The 20,892-nt window shown below is 43.5% G+C and overlaps 1 protein-coding gene across 2 annotated transcripts in view; it reads right to left on the bottom strand.

The window, feature by feature from the left end:
- NFX1 (nuclear transcription factor, X-box binding 1) overlaps window positions 1–17,719 on the bottom strand; it is a 69,091-nt gene extending 51,372 nt beyond the window's left edge. For both annotated transcript variants that reach the window (XM_061163823.1, XM_061163822.1), the window contains exons 1-4: window positions 17,565–17,719; window positions 13,053–14,051; window positions 1,951–2,109; window positions 534–611 (exon numbers count right to left, since the gene is read on the bottom strand). In XM_061163823.1, coding sequence (XP_061019806.1) covers window positions 534–611; window positions 1,951–2,109; window positions 13,053–14,051; window positions 17,565–17,589 — 1,261 coding nt within the window. In that variant the 5' untranslated portion in view covers window positions 17,590–17,719. The remainder of the gene's footprint in view (window positions 1–533; window positions 612–1,950; window positions 2,110–13,052; window positions 14,052–17,564) is intronic.
- Between the last annotated feature and the right edge of the window lie 3,173 nt (window positions 17,720–20,892).

A 20,892-nucleotide genomic window follows, 5' to 3' on the forward strand; every position in this document is an offset into this window, starting at 1 on the left:
AAAGTGTTTTCCCTAACACATGGGAGAACCAAGCTATTCCAAAACAGGAAGAAGTATTCCATGAAGAGGAAAAGCACAAGGATAGAGTTTGTAATGCTGGTTCACAGAAAATCTCTCTTGATTATAAAGGCCAATGACTGATTTCTTGGATTAAATAAAGTACCTGTCACACTACTCTTCACTCATGTTATTCAAATCTGGAATTTCAAAGTGAGTTACAGTTAGAGGTGAGAAGCAGCCTGTACCCACTTCTGCCATCTGATCAGCTCTGATCTAAAGAGAAGACCAAGGAGACCCGGTGGGCATGATGAGAAGGCCTATCTCCAGAAGAGTCTGCCAAGAACACAAAGGCCTGTGACTCTAGCTGTGTACAGACCACATGCATATGATGTCTTACAGACGCCGTAGCTCTGAAGTCTTGTTAGTCATTTCTAAAGCACACCCAGCACACCGCCTCTCCTGTGCTGGGACATAAGGTACAGTGCACAAAGTGAAAGCAAATCACACCAGCGTATGTGAAAAAAAAAACTCACCACAGAAACAAGTGTAGGTATTAGGGACATGTGCAGAAACATTCTGACATGCAGGGCACCTCCAGCCACTCTGGCCATCTGTCAAGAAAAATGAGAGGAAATCAAAATAATTTCCTTACAAAAGCACATGTAATTTAAAACATTTTAAATGGGAAGCCATAATACTGAAGCAGTTGTAGTAGTTTCCATGTTAAGGATCAGACTTTAAAGAAATAAATTCACAATACTGAATGCTTTGCTTAAATATCGGATTTAGGCTTATATTTATAAGGACTTCAGATACTGTGAATAAAGTAGGTATGCATTTCGTCCTACTTTTTAAAATTGAGATCGAATCAGCACGTAACACTGTGTGAGTTTAAGGTGCACAGCGTGTTGATTTGATACATTTATATATTACAGTATGATTATCACCATAGCCTTACCGCCACCATTTCATCAAATTAACTTTTTATTTTGCGGGAGAATGTTCTATTACTTTTAATATCAAAGTAATCATCTGAACCTTGGTTTGAAAAAAAGTACGATAAAATACTTGAGTACATGCAGGAAAACCCAAATGTTTTCAGCTAGAAGCACCAAAGTTCAGAAAGCATATATTATGAATAATATTCACATTATCCTGCCCAAGAATACTGGAGTGGGTAGCCTATCCCTTCTCCAGGGGATCTTCCCGACCCAAGAATCAAACTGGGATCTCCTGCGTTGCAGGTGCTTCTTTACCAGCTGAGCTACCAGGGAAGCCCTAAAACACTTGAGTACATGTAGGAAAACCCAAATGTTTTAAATTAGGAGAGCTAAAGTTCAGAAAGCATATTTAATTAATAATATTTGCATTATCCCTAAATACTACTATAACTTTGGGAAAAGCCCACAAAATACTATGGAGAAGATCTGTTAAAGCTATAGCAAATTCAAAATCCTAAAGGTAAATTAAATATTGCTTTCTATAAATTTTCTAAGCAAACTATACAAGAAATCTTTTCTAATGAATAAGCTACAAGGATCTACAGTACAACACAAGAATCTACAGTACAACACAAGAAATATAGCCAGTATTTCATAGTAACTATAAATGGAATATAACCTTTAAAAATTATGAATAGCTATGCTGTACACCCAAAACTTACATAACATCGTATATAAACTATACCTCAATTTTTAAAAAGCTGTTCTCTATAGTTGCTACTTGGATAAAAGCAACCATTTTCAGTAAAAGTCACTGATTATATTGTACCTTAAGTATATTTTAATGTGTTATGTTTAGCTGGCTTAAGATTTATAGCTTAATAATGGTCATCCAAAATATGTGATCAGGACAACATACTCTCCCTTGCAGATAAAACACTCAAGGAGAATTAAACTTGAGCATCCCAAATGGATGAGAAAAACTACTCAGAAGAGGGAAATGACTGACCTGCTTGAGATGCTGGAGACCTGGCCCATTTCTTTATGCAGTTCAAATGAAACACATGGTAACAGCTCTGACAACTCCACACCGGGGCTGTCACACGAACCAACTCACAGCACACCATGCACTCGTATTTTTCTGTGGTGAGCTGTTCAATCAGAGAACCTGTTTAAAAAATAAAACAGACAAACTCAAACACAGAAAAACATTCCTTAGTCAACCAAGGATCAGCAAGGCATCTGAGAGAAGAATGCAAACATAGAGATTTTATGGGATGTCTGGCTCTGAGCAAGGTGGTTGTTCAGAGTGTGAGGCTGGGAAGGGGCAGGGGTATGCTGAGATGGAGGCCTCAGGAAGCAGGTCTGGGACTCAGGAAGGGATTCACACGTCTGAGGAAACATTCCCAAGAAACTGCCCAGGATCCCACCAGCATCTCCTCCTAACACACGGCCAGAGTGTTCACAGGAGAAACTCCTGGCACCATGCCTTGCCCTCTTTGAATTTACCACATCCATGAATTTACATTCGGGAGGGGCTCATGAAGCTGCAGTGGTCAGGTGCAAGAAAACTAAGCCTAGACAGGTTTCAACAACCCATGGTCATGAGACGGTTCTAGTAGATACCCTGGAAGTCTTTGGTTGTTCACTCAACAAAGACAGGCTTGGAGCATACCACAAGCCCCATGGTAGGGTTACTAGACTGAAGGAGACACAGTCTCTGGATCCAGAAGCTCAACATCTATGAGAGAGACCAGGGTGTGATGTTATAAGAATCCTCCCAGATTTACTCCTCAATACCATCACCCACTTCCAGACTTTTGCCTCGACACGATTTCAGCGAAATCTTTCTAAATCCCAAGTGTAGCCAGACCTGAGAGTACACAGTGTTTGTGTATTCTTTAAGTCCTTATTTTTAGCATTTATTTCACAATACTACTTTATCTATTATCAGATCCAAGTAAGTTAAAAGAGTAAAACAACTAACTTTAAATATATCATGCTGATTGTTGTGCTAAACTACTTTATATGTATTTAATTCTCTTAACAAAGATATAATAGAGGTACCATTTTATAGATGAAGAAAGCAAGGCTCAAAGTGGTTAAACTGTTCACCTAAGATCACATAACTAGAAATTTAAAAATCAAAATTCAAATCATCACTGTTAATGTGAACTCAAAAATTCACATTTTAATCATTCCATAATATTAGCTTCCTAAGATTACTCTGTTTATCCAGTTCAGTGTCAAAAGAAGTACAGAACACAATATTGTCAGCTGCGGGAGGCAGGACCAGGGCCTTGATGATTGGAGTATTTCCATTGCCTGGCCCACACCAGGTGCTCAGTGGTATTTCTCAAAGAACGAGTGAAAGAATAAACGAGTATCATCTAGTCTGTGTCATAACCTCTCTCCCTGGAAAGTTTTAGGCTTTAGTAAAGTTTCTGAGATAGCTCTTTTCCTCTGGAGAAAGCCTGGAATGAAGATACTGCGAGTGACTGATGAAAGGGAAATTGATCTGCTCTAGACACAGATGGACACATTATAAAATTGAATTCTATTATAAAAACCAAGGAATCAGATTCTTTCTTAAAAGCAGGGATACCCTACCTTGCATAGTTTAACATTTCTGAATAACAAAGTTAATTATATTTCCCACCAGTTACCATGCTACATATGGAAGATTCTGGAGGTAAGAGGAAGCCCATAAGAGAGCGAGATTTAAGTGGGAGACATTTATATATGAAGCTGACTGGGGCAGAGGAATGGTCGGTGAGACTTACACTTAGGGTGACTTTTATAGAAAATGCCTACTGACCATTCCAGAATAGCACTGAGTTAGAATTAAAACACGCAGAAAGGTTAAGTGAAATATGGAACATCCCCGAGAACACTACAATTTTCACCCTGAAGACTGTCTGTTTATTTTACTGTTTCTCTTATTCATTAAATTTATTGTTTGTTAAGAAATCACTACTGTGATGCTTCTAAGCCCAGTCACAGTGAAATCTGACCACTAGGATGCACATACATTTAGCTACATGGTGACAGCTGTCAACTTTGAATATCCTATTAATTCCAGCCTTTCCCAAGGCTGTCTCTTTCATCCCATGTTCAGTATGTTCATAAATCCAGAATCCAACCTCTGCTGCTAACACTATGGTCTAAGCCGCTATCCACTCACCTGGATTACTACAATGGCCTCCCAACTAGTCTTCCTACTTCTGCCCTTGCCCACTTCAGGCTATTCTCACCACAGCCACCAGAGGGAGCCCATCAAATGAAAATTAGAAGATACACTCTTCTGTCAGAACTTGTCAAAGGTTCCTCCATCACGTGCAGCTAGAAGCCAAAGTCTTTACAATGCCCTTCACCATCTTCCAGTCCTCACCTGTGACTCCTCTTTCCTTAGGCCACTTCTCTGAGACAACACCAGCCTCCTTCCTAGCCCAAAACTGGCAGGCAGATTCCTGCAGGAGATTTTTACAATTTGTTCTTCCCTCTGCCTAGAGTCCACTTTTCCCCCGACATCTGCACAACTGAGTTCCTCACCCACTTCAGGTGTTGACTCAAAATATGGTCTTCTCAGTAGGGCAGTCTCTGGCCATAGTTTAAAAACTGGAACCCACTCCCCTAAGCATTCCGTATCTCTCTCATCTTCCTTCATATCACTAAAGTCTAATATCATATATTTTACTTATTTTACCTTATTTCCTAACTCTATACATAGAACACACGCAATAATACTTGCTGTATGAATAAAAGAAAGTAATAAATGGCAGTAAAAGGTTCTAGAAAGACACTAGAGACAGTATAATTCTTTCACCAACATTTCCGTTTTATCAAACTCTGTAACATGTAAAACAAGGCACTAACCCAGAATAGCTCTGTGCCAGTGAACTATCCCATTTCGGGTGGAAGACTCTCGTCCAGGCCGGGTGCAGCCCTGTCCTGACCGCTGGCTCCTCTTCACCCCTAAACCCTCTGCCACTCGGGCTTCTCCTCCATGCCTCAGTCATGACTGGGTCTACTTTACACTTACACTTTGACAGCATGTCAGTGAAGACAGTGACAAGCCAGGGAAACAATCAGAAGAACAGAGACCTGTCTGTAGAAGTGACTACAAACTTTTCAGACACACCAATAAATGATGAAAAACAAAATACCTACAACAATCCTGACTTGAAAAATTCAATTGTAAAAAGACATTTTTTGAGGCAAACAGAGAAATTCAGTTGTAGACTGGGTATTAGATGATTTCAAAGAATTATCACTAACTTTGTTAAGCACAATAATGGCGCTGTGATTATGTAAGAAAATGGCCATATTATTAAAACAGATGTAACCTAAAATACATGAAGGTGAAATAATCTGATACCTGGAATTTAAAATACATCAGAAAAAAGGGGGGGAGACTGTTTAAATATTAATGCATATCTACTTATGGCATATTATACATTAATTTAAAGTTTACCAAGATTTCTAAATGAGTGGGAAATACATTATAATAAGCAAAAAAGGATAAAACTTATGTTTATTGTATGATTTCAACTATGTAAAACTGAGCACTGAAAAATTCTTTAAGGAAACAGATTAAAAGGTCAAAGCGGATTATATCTCGATGGTGGAAAGAAAGGTAAATTACTTACCTATCAACTTTAGTAAGCCACCTTATTTAAGGCAGCTGTTTTTAAAAAGCTGGTAGCTGATACAATGTAAGCATGATCAACGTGTTTAAGATGGTCTTGCTGAGTCTGAAGCGTATGTCAGACATCACGTTTATTTGTGTCAGTCTAAGGCTTGTGGCAGAGTTAGGGGCTGCAGGTAAAGGTTTTTAAGTCAGTGCAGCACAGAGGTGGGCTTCCCAGGTGGCTCAGTGATAAAACACTCTGCGTGCAGGAGACGTGGGTTCGATCCCTGGGTTGGGAAGATTCCCTGGGACTCTCCCCAGACTTGGGAAGAGCTTCAGGCGGAGAACTTGGAAAAACAGATGTAAAAAGGTTGATGAAAGGAAATAAGAAGATCTCAAAATCAAAGAAAAGGAAGAACAGGCACAGATGTCTCTGAAGTTGCAAAAAGTTGAGAAAAGTATGCCCTTTCTTAAGTGATGACGTCCCCTTCTTCAGCGAAGTAAGAGGCAAGGAGGTCTGCTGAGGTCGGGAGATCAGTGAATGTCAGGAAGGTCGGAATAAGTGTGAGAAGGGTCTGTAGTAGTCTTAAATGAAAATGTGAAGGACAGCTGCCCAAAGTCATTTAAGGGGAAGTAGGCAATGAAAGCCAAGTGAGCTGGATGGAGTGAGCGAGCGTACATGTGAGCTCCTTCACTTCACTGGTGTCTGACTCTCTGCAACCAAATGGACTGCAGCCCGCAAGGCTCCTCTGTCCATGGGATTCTCGAGGCAAGAATACTGGAGTGGGTTGCCGTGCCCTCCTACAGGGGATCTTCCCGACCCAGGGATGGAACCCACATCTCCTGTGGCTGCTGCATTGCAGATGAATTCTTTACCACCAAGCCACTGGGGGAAGCCTAAGCTGGAGACCACTATTTAAAAATATTCACTGAGAACCAACCATGTATTGGGGTGGCCAAAAAGTTTGTTTAGGTTTTTCTGTAACATCTTATGAAAAACCCAAATGAACTTTTTGGCCAACGCAATACTAGACACTAAGGATATACAGTGAACAAAACAAAAAAGAATCTTCTCCCCTTATGAAGTTTACCATCTCGTGGTGGAAGGTAGCCAATAAACAAATAAATACTGAGAATAAGCAATATCATCAAATAGTGACAAGTGCTATGGAGAAAAATAAGCCAGGAAAAGAGAGTAATGAGAGGCAGGTGGGGGAAGTGAAATAGGGTGATCAGGAAGGCTTCCCCCAGAGGGTGACTGAACACCAAGTCTGTACTGTTACACAATTTCCTGGAATGGCATTCTGTCTTCTAGACAGGGTAGAAAAGCTGGATGCAGCAACCATCCAGGGTCGCTGGATCCCAACAATCCCAGGGCTGGGATTCATCAAAATGTCTTGGCAGAAGGGTTAACACTTCAAATGACATACAGTAAGGTCCAGCCTGGAGAGGGGAATGAAGGAGAGGAGACGGACAGAACTGGCAGTGGGTGGAAGAGACCAGGAGAGCCAAAAGGACGGGAGGTTGTGGTCAGAGGGAGAACACAGGACTCTGGCATTGCAGAGATGGGGCATCCCCAGGGTCGTTTCCCTGGTAGTGGATGTGGAGGAGGAATGGATGTGAAGGTCACTGCAGTTGACAAGATCAAAAAACCCATATGACCATTGAAGTCACCCAGAACAACAACAGGATTTATGGTAAGTCAGTAGTTGTCAAACTTGAAAGTGAATGAGAATTACCTGGAGGCTTCTTAAAAGAAGAGATTTTTGGGCCCCACACTCACAATTTCTAAGTCTGAGGTAAGGCCTAAAAATGTGCATTTCTAACAAGTTCCCAGGTGTTGCTGACGGCTGCTGATCTGGACTATACCTTGAAAACCACTGGGGCAGAGAAAAGATAGAGGCTAGATGCATTAATAAATGAGGGTTGGGAGGTTTGGAGGCTAACAGATAGATGAGACATGGAAGGTGATGGAGAGAAAAGGTTCTGTACCATTAGCTTCAAATGATACAAAGGTAGAACAAAAATAGTGTAGAAATGACCCTGGGGAAGGAGTGTGCTCTTCCCGTCTTCCAGAAACTAAGGTGAGTGGGATAAATGAAAAGAGCAGGCTCTAAAGTTGGAAGGCAAGGGGTGACCCGAGAGGCGGCCCCAGGTCATTTAAGAGGGGGCACAGCTGAAACAATTTAAGGACATGCTGCAGCATGAGAGATCCAGACAGCTGGGAGGGCCAGGCAGCGCTGGGTTCTCTCAGTACAGAGCAGAGTGAAAAAAGGCAACGCTCAGAGCCGTGGAGGCGTACCTGGGGTGAGCCTCTCTTTCCGTTCCAATCAAGCTTTCATCTCTGCGACTCCACTAAAACCGCTCTCAGCAAGCCCAACAACCTTCAGATTGCCAAATACAACAGGTCAGTAGGCAATTATCCTTCTGTGCTGATCAACAGCATTTGGCACAACAGATCACTCCCTCCTCTTTGAGTTTCTTTATTTGGTGTTTAGAATGTTTCACCTCCTAGTTCAATTTACTCTTTTTCCACTTCCTTTACTGGATGCTCCTTTCACAGCCAGGATGAAGTAGGCTCCATCCTCACTCTTTTTCTAACTGCACCCACACCTTAGGTGACCTCCTCTAGTCCATCAAACACCATCTGTACACTGACAATGCCCAAATTTAAGTCTCTAGTCCATATCTCTTCCCTGAATTTTACTTTTTTTTTCCGTTTATTTTTATTAGTTGGAGGCTAATTACTTTACAATACTGTAGTGGTTTTTGCCATACACTGACACGAGTCAGCCATGGATTAAATGTGTTCCCCATCCCGAACCCCCCTCCCACCTCCCTCTCCATCCCATCCCTCTGGGTCTTCCCAGGGCACCAGCCCTGAACACTTGTCTCATGCATCCAACCTGGACTGGCGATCTGTTTCACACTTGATAATATACATGTTTCAATGCTGTTCTCTCATATCTCTTCCCTGAATTTTATATCCGACTCTCTACTTAACAGATCTATTGTCCAGTAGACAATTTAATTCTAACAAATTTAACCAAATTCTTTATCTTTCCTGAAAGAGGAGGAGACAAAGCAAAAGATATGCAAAAACACCTTTTCCAACAAGAAATTGTCATAGATTGGAGAAGGCTAAGGACACATGCTGATTAAATGCAATGTGGTGTCCTGGATTGGATCCTGGAGCAGAAAAAGGATATTAAAGGAAAAACTGGTGAAATCCAAATAAAGTCTGGGGGAATTCCCTGGCAGTCCAGTGGTTAGGACTGTGTGCCTTCGCTGCCCAAGGCCTGGGTTCAATCCCCGGTTGGGGAACTAAGCTCCTGTAAGCCTTGCAACGAAAAAACAAAAAAAAAATCAACCCACAAAGTCTGAAGTTTAATTAACACCATGGTACTAGTGTTAATTTCTTTTTTTTTTTTTAGTGTTAATTTCTTAGTTTTGAGAAAGACATTAACATTAGAGGAAGCTAGGTGAAGAATATATGGGAATTCTCTGTACTACCTTTGCACTATTTCTGTAGGTCTATAATCATTCCAAACTAAAAACTTTAAAAAACAAACACCGCTTTCTCTTCCCAAGTGTTACCACTGCAGTGAGTGGTATCTCGCCTTCCACACTGCTCAGGCACAACATCCTGGACTCCTCTCGTTTTTGTCCATCCAACATCCGCTCTATCTGTAAATCCTATCCACTTCATCTTCCAAACACACCCAGATCTAACCAGTTCTCACCTCTTCTACCACTACGACCTTAATCCATGTCTCCATCAAGTACCTGAACTGCTACAAAGCCTCCTAACTCATCCCTTTGCATCCTTAGAGCCTACTCCCTACACAGCAGGCTGGGTGATCATTTTAGATCATCTCTCCCCCACAAAGCCTCACAGCCTCTGCTGCTTCTCATCTTCTGACTCAGAACCAAATCTAAGAGCCTCACACGACCCTGCCTCTGCAGTTTCTCTGACCTCCTCTCCTACCCACCTCTTCACTGCTCACAACGCTCTCGCTCCCACCCCAATCTACACTTGCTTCTCTCTCTGCTTGAAATGCTCTCCAGAAAGCCACGTGGCGCACTTCTGTACTTCCTTCCGGTCTCTGTTCAAATGCCTCCTCATCAAAGAGACCAACCTATGTAAACTGGCGCCTGTTACTCTGTCCTCTTAATCTGCCTTATATTTTAGTTCTTATCATCACCTGACTGACTAAATATTTAAGTGCTTTCTGCCTGTCTTCCCTGCCAGGAACGTAAATGCCATTACTGCTGTTTTTCTAGTACCTAGAACAGTGCTTGGCACAAAGTATTTACTCAATAAAAATGAATAAAGAGATCTCAAGAAAATGCCGGTATGTGACGCCACGAGAGATTCGTTAGGCTGAACTGAGAAGGCCTCCAAGACTCCCAGCCCCAGTGTGCATGCCCTGGATAATCTCCCCTTGAGTATGGGAGGAATTGATCTAATCAACTGAGTGCTTTTTAAAGAGTCTACTGATCAGAGACAGAAATCATGTAAAGAATTTGGAGCAGATGGTTTCCTGCAGGCCTTGAAGAAATAAACTACCATGTTGTGAAAAGAACCACGTGGTAAGGAACTGCAGGTTGGCCCTCAGAGCTGAGAGTGACCCCCAGCCAACAGCCAGCAAGAAACTGGGGACCTTGGGACTTCCCTGGCAGTCCAGCGTTACGACTCTGTACTTCCACTGAAGGGGCACAGATTTGATCCGTGGTGAGGGAACTAAGATCCTGCATGCCGTGTGGTGCTGCCAAAAAAGAAAAGAAATGGGGACCTCAATCCTGTACCCATAAAGAACTGAATCCTATCAGGACTTCCCTCATGGTCCAGTGACTAAGATACCACACTCCCAATGCAGGGGTCTAGGGTTTGATCCCTGGTCAGGGAACTAGATCCCATGTGCTGCAACTTAGACATAGTGTAGTCAAATAAATAAATAAAAATATATTTAAAAAAAGAACTAAATCCTATCAACAACCAGTGAGCACCAAAGAAGACCCCATCCCTCAGATAACACTGCATCCCTAGCCAAACTGCAGTCCTCTGACCCTGAGTAGAAACTCAACTAACCTGTATCCAGACTTCTGACCCATGGAAACTGTGATACAGTAAAGTTGTGTTACCTTAGACCATTACATTTGTGGCAATTCATTATGAAGCAATAGGAAACTATTAACCAGCCTTGAGAATTCAAAAACAAATCTGGTACAATACTGCCTTGGTTCACGTTCAAATCAAAGTCCCAAGAAGGAGTGCCTGGTAAGCAGACGAGAACCAGATCACCAGGCTTGTGTAAAAACAGGCCTGGGCAGGTGGCAGCTTCATGTGTTGGGCTATGTGTTAAATTAAACTGGAGGGAGACCAGGATGGTCCATGAGGAAGAGCTGGAGGAATGAACCTACTTATCCTGGATAAAACATATACACAGGGCAAATGAGAAGTGTCTTCAATACTGCAAAGAGCTGACTTGCCATCAGTGGGAGGGAAGCTCAGAGGACAGACTAGCTGCTGCGTAGCTCCAGAGGACAGACCCTGAACGAGGGGGTAGGAAGGGTTTACCAGAAAGACGTTTTCAGTTTAATGTAAAGAACTCTCTAACAGTCAGAGCTGAATAACTAGTGTTCTAAGACCTGTGTTAGGCAACAGAGATATAAAAATGAAAGGAATGGTAGAGTCTTTGCCTTCAAGGAACATGTAAACTAGTGGAGGGTACGGACACATAGACAAATGATGGTTTCCAGTGGTAAAGCTAAGTGCTCAACAGGAGTTGAGTGGGGGAGTATGGGTGGGGGAGACATGTCACAGGGCAAGCAAAGATTGATGCTATCGTGGAGGTGAGAAGAGGTTTTCTGGACATGTGACTAAACTGTAGCTTTTGAAAAATGAGTACGGGGCTTCCCTGATGGCTCAGTGGTAAAGAATCCACCTGTCAGTGCAGGAGACGTGGGTTCAGCCCTGGTCTGGGAAGATAGCACATGCCTTGGGGCAACTAAGTCCAGGTGCCACAACTGTTGAGCCTGTGCTCCAGAGCTCGGGAGCTGCGATTACTGAAGCCTGCACACCTCAGAGCCTGTGCTCCAGAGCTCGGGAGCTGAGATTACTGAAGCCTGCACACCTCAGAGCCTGTGCTCCAGAGCTCAGGAGCTGAGATTACTGAAGCCTGCACACCTCAGAGCCTGTGCTCCAGAGCTCGGGAGCTGAGATTACTGAAGCCTGCACACCTCAGAGCCTGTGCTCCAGAGCTCAGGAGCTGAGATTACTGGAGCCTGCACACCTCAGAGCCTGTGCTCCAGAGCTCGGGAGCTGCGATTACTGAAGCCTGCACACCTCAGAGTGTGCTCTGCAACAAGAGAAGCCACCGCATTGAGAAGCCCGAGCACTGCAACAGAGAGTAGCCCCAGCTCTCCACAACTAGAGAAAAGCCTGAGCAGCAATGAAGACCCAGTACAGCCATAAATAAATAAAGGGATAATCAGTATGAATTCACCAGTGAGTTGAGTAGTTAGTAGCCAGTGTAGACAGAAGGGACCACATATCTAACCGCGTGGAAAGATGACAGTACCAGAGTCCAGGGAGTAAAATGTGGTGGGAGCTGAGGCAGCAGCAGATGAGGCTGTTGTGTAAGGCAGAATCTGTAGGTGATGAGAAAAAGTGAACAGAATCAAGCAGGGGAGTGACACAGGTCCATAAGTGTTTTAGAAATATCACTTTTGGCGGGGTACTGTGTAGCATGGCATCCAGGATCTTAGTTCCCCAACCAGGAAGCAAACCCATGCCCCCTGCAGTGGAAACTCAAAGTCTTAACCACTGGACCAACAGGGAAGTCCCAGAAATACCACTTTCTGATGCTAATGTAAGAAGTGAACTAAAAGAGAGAAACTGGAGATGGCAAGATCAGTCAGGAAATGTTGCGACGGAGCACACAAGAGATGATGCACAGGCTGGAACGAGAAGTAGTAGAGATGTTACCATCCCTACTTGTGTTTTTTGACAATTCAAAAAAAAATCTGGTAACCAAACATCTCTATCACCCGTATCTGTGCTTTTTAAAACCCTTACTAATTTCCTATTTGTTAAGAAAAACATCCCTTATTTGTATTTGCTTATGATATATAATGGAGAAGGAAATGGTAATCCACTCCAGTATTCTTGCCTGGGAAATCCCATGGACAGAGGAGCCTGGGGGCTACAGTCCATGGGGTCACAAAGAGTCAGACACGACTGAGTGACTAACACTTGAACGATATAGAAAAACTAAGTGGTTATCTCCTGGGAAGAGGGGCAGGTGGTGGCAAGACCCAAGCAGATGTTGGACAAGAACAGACAGACCTTCGACTGTGTACCTTTTTATATTCTCTGGTTTCTAAATTGTGTGAGTGTATTACCAATTCAGAAATTAAAATTAAAAAAAGAAAGAAAGAAAGAAAGAAAACATTTCCAACCGTTCAGGGAGGCTTACCTGTGTGTGTTTCCACATTCTTTAGCATGTGGTTCTGTTTGCCTCGGGGGAAAGATGCTACCTGAGGATCCTGCCTCCTTACAGCACATTTCTCTGGGTCAGCCCTTCTAGAAGACCTGCTGACGACTGCCAAGTTCCCACTGTCACAGGCGGATTTTGCTGGCCTTTCATTAAGATCATCCTTTGGAATGGAGGCCATGTTGTTTCTGGCCCCTGCGCTTGTATGTCGTTGGCCCTCCTGTTTTGGTGGATTCCTGCCTGGTCGTGGCCTGGCTCCCTCCACTTCCCAGGGAGACCGTTTCTGTGGGTGTCTTCTCTGCTCGCCGCGCCTGGCCCCATCCGCTACTACTTTTCTAGAGCAAGTATCTGAAGAGTCAGGGTGGATAACCCCTGCTGGTTTGGTGGTTTCAGGTCCTGCCTCCTCAGGTTTGGGACTCATTCTGTGACCCCACTCACTTTTGAGTTTCCCCTTGACTTTTGGTCCTCTCCCATAGCTGTATATAAACTGGGCTGCTTTCTTGGGTTTTGCTCCCCTTGGATCTGCACCGACGATTTCCTTCTCACTCTCGGCAGGGCTGTGCTCGCTGAGGTTCATCCCACTCTCTGACCTGGCCACGCTTTCCAGGCCAGGCGCATCTGAGGTTTGGGCAGGGAGGCCCTGTGCTCTCTTGACTCTGACAGGCTGCTTTTCACTCCTCAATTTCTGCCAAGGTTGATTCTGAAGGCCATGGTTCTTGAGAGATTTGTTAGGAACAGAGGGCTGGAAAGAAGTCTGCTGACTCTTAGGTTTGCTTCCTGAAGGATGAAAACTGTGCTGATGAACAGCAGAGATGTCATCATAAGAGATTTGCCTGGAAAGGTGACAGGGAGGTGGTGAACTGTAATTTCTTCTACCAATTCTATGAGAATCTAGTCTCCTTTGACTCCCACAGAACAGACCAGAACTTTTTCTCTCCTGAGGAATGAACTCAGCAGCATCCGTATTGAACTTAAAAGCACCTAGAACAAAAGAAATAGACACGTAAGTAAAGAAATTAATTGGTCACTCATGAAGCCCCAAAGACTGTAAGCCAGACCTAAGAGTTATTTCCCTAAGGACTTTGTATAAAGTAAATTCCGCACAAGGCCTGTGTTTTCTGTGAAGCTGGTGGGTTCAAGTTGCTTGTGAAGATTGACTGGCAGCCTTACCAACAGCCACTGCTGAAATGCTAAGTAAAACTGTTCACCTGGGCCATCAGGCATTAGTTATAAATGTGTTTATTTCTATCAAGCAATGGAAGGTCAGCGAACAGTTCAGGGATGAGACATCAATCAGCAGGTTCCATGTCGTCTTTCAAAACTCTAAGGTAGCATTGTGTAATATTAAGTTAACAGGCTTTGGAGTCAGCCAAAATCAGTTTAAAGCCTGACTCTCCAGTTTATAGTATTTGCTCAGGAAAATCATTTGATTGCTTTTAGCCTGAGTTTCCGCATACATGACAAAAGCTGATAATACTATTTCAAAGGGTCATTGTGGAATTTAAGTGAAGATTTCACATAGATGTACTTAGCAGGAAGAATACATCCCACCTCATCCCTGCCAGAATGTATTTTAGGTTTTCCATACATAACCTCTGTTAATACGGTCAGAATCCGAGAGTCTCAAAAATTAAGCCTATGCCCCTTCAACCTACTCATCCATCCCCCACCTCCACCAGCCACATACTTCTTTGTAGTTCAACTTTGTCCCTGAAGTCCAAAGATAAAACAATTTGCCTGAGGATACAAAACCAGTTAGTAGCAAAGTCAGACTATGCGTAGTATATAGAATATTCTCTGAATCAGCAGGGCCTGGGAGATGGATTTAAGTCCCTGTCCATCACTTGTGTCTTTATGCAAGTTATTTAATCCCAGTAATGGAACAGTAAGAATCCCTACATCAAAGAGTTGCTATGAAGATTAAAGCAAGGTTGGTAACAAGTATAAAGTGGTTAAAATAGTGCTTTATTATTGCCGTTAAGATTACAGACTATCTGAAACAGACCTGACCGCAAAAGGCTGCAGTGCAGAGCCTGTGGGTTTCAGGTTTAATAATAAGCCCTCACATTTATTAGCTACTTAACACGTGCCAGGCACTATTCTAAGTGCTCTGCATACGTTAATTCATTTAATCCTTACATTCCTGATGAGAAAACTGAGACTCATAAAGAGTAGCTTCCCCAAGGCCACAGGGGTGTTCCAGAGCAGATTCAGGATTCAGGCCATGTGACCCTAGAGACCACGCTCTTAAATTACACTCCACTGACAGAAGTTGGGTAGCAGGTACCATAGAAACACATACTTAAGAACTGAGCGAGATCATAAAGGTAACCTCTCACTCAATCCAGGATTTGTCCTGAAAACTTTCACACAGGCAGGATTCTGAGGATGGGGTTGGAGAGCCTTACAAAATGGCAAGAGGATTAAACAAATTCAGAAGATGGCAGAGAAGGTGTTCCAGATACATAACAGAGAACTTAGTGGGAAATGGGTAAATTAGACCAAGTAGGTATTGTGTAGTTTTCTCCTGCTCTAAGATGCAAGGTTGTAAGAGGGGCAGAAAAAAAGGTCAGTAAAGTGATCCAGAATAGCCAGGTTAAAGGATGCAAAGAGGGTATTTTTATGTTAACCAGCAAAGAGTTGACTCAACTTGAGAATCTAGATAGAGAAGCATCTATTCACATAAAGTATGGTTTCACCAAATGTGAGGTAGTGGACAAAGCCCTCAGATCATTCAGAGATTCGAGGAAGGGGAAAAGGGCACAGGAAACTGGACACAAATATCTGAGACAGCTTTATTTTTTCACTATTTTGAGCAGCTGAAGTTACTAAATAGGATATCTCATCCCCAAGGCTTGGCTATAGTGCGAGTGGCACTAAAGATCCAAGATAACACCGTGGTGGGTGACCTACAGGTGGGTGGAGCAGAGTAAGGGAAAATCCAACTGCAGATTATAAAGTCCAGAGACAAAGTTGGCACTGGAGAGTCTATCCATGGGTAGAAAGATACCCCTTGGTGTTTCAGGAAAACAGCAGGTAAGAGAATTACACTGGAGTGAGGATGGAGATGTGGGCTAGAGATAATGCTGAAATAAGAACATGGAATAGGAACTAAGGCAAAAGCAAACTAAGGTACAGGAGACAAAGTGGGGTGGTCTTTGGACTATCGGACTTCGCCTCAATAGATGGGACAGAGGTTGTAACCTGGAGAGCAACACCAGAGGCCAAAAATAAGATTCACAACTAGGCCCACTCATTTCTGCTTCAAACGCTGAATGGTGCAGAAATGGGCCAGATGTGAGCCTAAGGATAAGAAGACCAAGGGATCCAATTTAGGGTATCTGGGAAAAGAGTGAGTGGGAGAAAAACAAAACACCAGGCTAAATGTGGTCCCTATCCTCCAAGATGAATTAATACCTATATCAGCACTAGGGTAAACAAACAAAAAATTGACTAGGGTAAACCAATGCAGTGTGTTAGCCAACGTTTTTGACCAAGATCCATGGTAATAAATACATTTTACCTGCCACCAAGTACACAAATACATATATAGGCTTCTTGGTGCCCCGACAGCTGGGAGGTAGCAGAACTAAGGCTCAAATTAATGGCTGTTCACGAACCTCATGCTGCAAATTGCTGCCCTGTTTTTCAGGAGTGGATCATAAAATCAAATTATGTAGTGGGTTATGACGAGAATTTTTTCCAACGAAATATGTAGTATAGAGTGTACTGGAGATAACAAGGAAAACCACTTCTTCCTAAAATTTCTGGTTCGTTTTTATATTTGGGTGCGCTGAGATCACTATGTAAAGTGTTCCTTTTCCGTCACTGTCCAAAGAGTTGGGAAAACAAAAGATCCAAGGTACCCTGAAGTAACTGGAAATCGTGTTACATTAACAGCCAGATGAGGTTGTCTCTACACATACAGACAACTCTGGGAGGGCAAATAAGCTAACAGTTGTGTAACACGTACAGTAGCGGCGGGAACCTTCACAGTAATTGACTTATTTACTCCCAAATCACAGATGACAAAAACGAGACTTCACATTGCGAGCTCATGGCAAGCTGAGACTGGAAACCACGAGTGTTCGGCTCGCGCCCGCGCTGCTGTCCCAGGACGCACGAATACATCTCAAGCGCAGCGAGCAATCCCGCCGCGCGTCGAAAGCCAGCCACCGTCACGGGCCGACGCCCGCCTGTCGGATATCACTGCCCCAGGAAGGCCGGGATGACCCCTGGAGAGGGCGGGACACCCGCCTCGACTCAGCGGGACAAACCGACTCTCCTTGGAAACCCAGATGCCGGGCTTCACCACCAGCCAAGGATGGTTAAGACCTCGGTACGCACGACGCGCGTGGCTTGGCCCTTCCGAGCCACTATCCCCAACTCGTGTACGTGCCACTCTCGCGATACGAATGGCCGGTGCCCTGGGATCGTCACTGACTCAATTTCCGCTCCCGGAGAGGGGCCCAGTCCTGCAAAGTAGTACAGTACCTGAGACAGGAGGCGCCTCCGCCATCCCGTGCCGCAACACCTAAAGCGAGCCCTGCAGCCCAGCGAGCGCTGTCACCCGGTCATGTGCCCTGGACTTCCGGCGCAGCGAGAATATTCGCTTCTGCGCGCCCGGTAGACGGCCACGGAGTTTGCGCGGTCTGAGTCAACTGTGCGGAGCGTCGGTGACGTCAGACAGACGCGCCCGGCGCCGGGCTGAAGCAGGGCACTAGTAGATGTAGGTAGCCAAGATCCCGGGAGGATAGGCATGCCCGGTCTTGCACAATCAATAGTTGTTTTCCTTTTGAGAGTCACTGTTCTCTCCTGCTACCTTGCCCTTTAACCCGCCCACCCAACCAGCCTCGCCTGGTTTTCTGGAGTCAGGTCAGACAGCACCTCCTTACTAGAGTGAATCAGACTTGGATTAAAACAAAAACGAAGTAGTCAAAAGGCAGAAAGGGGAATAAGATGTCTGCAAAACAAACGATAAAAGGCTCTTACAATCAGCTGAGAAACAAAAACCCATTTATTAGAAATGATAAAGCACTTGAAAGGGTAGATACAGAGGGACTCAATGTGAGAGGGGGGTAAGTTTGGGGGCACTGATTTTTAAAGTACAAAATTTTTTTTTTTTGAGTGTGTGGAATTTTTTCATTTGTGTGTTTTGCTGTTGCTCTGCTAACGAGAACACAGTATTTAAGTGTGAAGCATCTGCATTTGTAAAGTAATTCACTGCTCCAGACTTCCCCAAGAACACAAAATAAAAGTCATTCATTCACGGTCTAATGCATACTTTTAGACATTGTTTTAACTGCTGGAGGTTAATGTGAAAAAGACAAACAAGGTCCCTGCCCTCAATGAAGTGCATTGACTAGTAGGGAGGTTAAAACTAAGTAATTTGGGACTTCCCTGGTGGTTCAGTGGTTAGGTATCCACCTGCCAACACAGGGGACATGGGTTTGACCCCTGGTCTAGGAAGATCCCACATGCTTCTGGGCTCCTAAGCTGGTGCACCACAACTACTGAACCAGAGTGCTGCGACCGCGGAAGCTGGTGTGCCCTAGTCCCCTGTGCTCGTCGGCTAGAGAAGCCACTGCAATGAGAAGCCCAAGCAAATGAAGTCAGGGAGCAGCCCTGCCCTCCCCTAAACGTAAAGCCCAGGTGTGGCAATGGAAGGTGCAGAAAGGAGGACACCCCTGTGGCCAGAAATAATTATAAAAATTATTTTAAGGCTAAATTTATTTACAAACTAGTGATTTGGGTTGTCAAAGAAATAAGCAGGGTAACAGTGACTTACTAGTATCTGCTCCAGAAAAGGTGGCCAGCCTTCTTTGTGTGGAAGGATATCATGAGAATGATCAACTATGTGAAGATTCAGAGGGAATAGCAGAAGGAAGCAGGTGCAAAAGTTATGGAGGAAGGAAAGGGCTTGAGGTGTTAAAGTTACTGAAATATGCGCTGGAGAGCAATGAGCAAGGAGAGTGGCACAATATGAAACTGGAGGTAGGTAATTAGATCACGTGATAATGGATTTTATTCCAAGAGCAACAGGAAGTTAAAAGGTTCTAAGCAAAGAAGTGGTACTGTTAACAAACAACACAGGTATGCTCATGCAATGCAAAGCAAAGTCGGTCCACTGACACCAGGCTTCGGTGAAGTATAGTGCTTACTGCAGGGCGCCAAGCAAGAGTGTGAGAGACAAGCCTTAGATCCACTACAACTTGGTCTTTGAGTTAGTTTTTGTTTTTTTAAAGGGAAAGATAAAAGAGGCTGGAATTAATTATCGTCTTGTGACATTTCTTAATCATAGTTTCCAGAGGCAAGACATTTCTGGTTTACAAGTGTCTGGCCTGGTGGTCCATGGCTTGGGGAGCTCAGCTTGTCCTGAGTTTGTATGTAAATGATATATAATAGCAATTTTAGTACATTAACAATGTTATTGACAACAGCAATTTTAGTCCTCTGATTTTGGCTGATTAGTGTTCAGTTAGCACAGGATTGAGGTCAGAGGGGACACAAGGAGCTGAATAAAGTTTTGGATAGAGAGATTAATCATAAACTGGGTAAGGGAACTTGGTTTTAGGGGCACTCAGTTTCAGTATCTGAATTACCCTTAAAGATTTCTCATGCTCCCAGGGGAAAAGTGAATTGTAGGGGAGCAAAAATAGAAGGGGAGAAAATTTACATTTTTCTATTATGCTAATATGGAAGGTGATGGTGGCTTTGAACTAGAGTGACAGCAAATGTGATTGAAAGGAGACAGCAAATCTAAGATATATTTGAGACAACCTTTATCCAGCTTCCAAATGTTTTCTAAACCAAAAGGCATGACGTGCTGTCTCATTGTTTTGTTAATCTGAGTTTATCTGATTCCTGAGTCCGAACATTTCTTAGTGACTTTTTGAGTTTCTCTTTTTAGATTGCTTAGTCACATCCTTTGCCATTTCTCTGTTGGGGTTGCTCGATTTGTCTTGTTGATGGTTTTCTGTACTTTGTAGATATACAAGACTTGTATATCTTGTCAGTTTTAGACATTTCAATTGTCTTCTCTTATATCCATTAATTTATTCCTTAATTGAACATAAATCCTTAATTTTGACAGTTCATCAAACAAAAAACCTTACTGTCCCCTACAGAAATTACCAGTTGTATTAGTCTGAGTCAAGTAGAAGGAAGGAATCATACAGTAATTTGAACAGGGAAGGTTTTATTTTTTTTTTTTTTGAAGACTTTGTCCAGTGAAGATATCCCAGAGCTGAGGTTCAGACTTTGTTAGAAGGGATGTGCCTGTGACGCCTAGATAGGGAAGCTGCTGTGGTGCTACATGGAAGTGGTTGGAAATCTACCTTATATGGTGCTGGGGAAAGCCATTCATGGGGAGGTGTCTCACAAGAGGCACTCTCCTAGAAACCACTTGAGGAGGGTGCCAGGAGAGGCTGCTGGCTTTTGGCCACTATACAGTGAAGAGCCCAAGTACAGAAGCACAGGAACCAGATGCTGGGGAAGCTGCCCACAGCACTTTAGCCTGTCTGATCCAAACACCAGAACAGGAAGGGAAAGTCTTTCCTCCTGCAGTATCTCTCTGTTGCCCTTTACTGACAAAGCTTAATACCTGCCAGCTGGTGAAGGATAAATATTTAAAGTGCCCAAATCCATTTCACAGAGCAGGCAAAAAGGATAAATTTGGAACTGAAGGTCAATAGTTCATAACTGGCATACTAGAGAACCCACTCATTATTCCCCAAACTAATAAACAAATGGAAGTAAGCAAGCATTTATCTTGCCTTTCCTATACAGACAGTGCTTCACACAATGTACAGTTATGACAAGC

The sequence above is a fragment of the Dama dama genome, chromosome 16, assembly GCF_033118175.1.
Source record: "Dama dama isolate Ldn47 chromosome 16, ASM3311817v1, whole genome shotgun sequence".
NCBI lineage: Eukaryota > Metazoa > Chordata > Mammalia > Artiodactyla > Cervidae > Dama > Dama dama.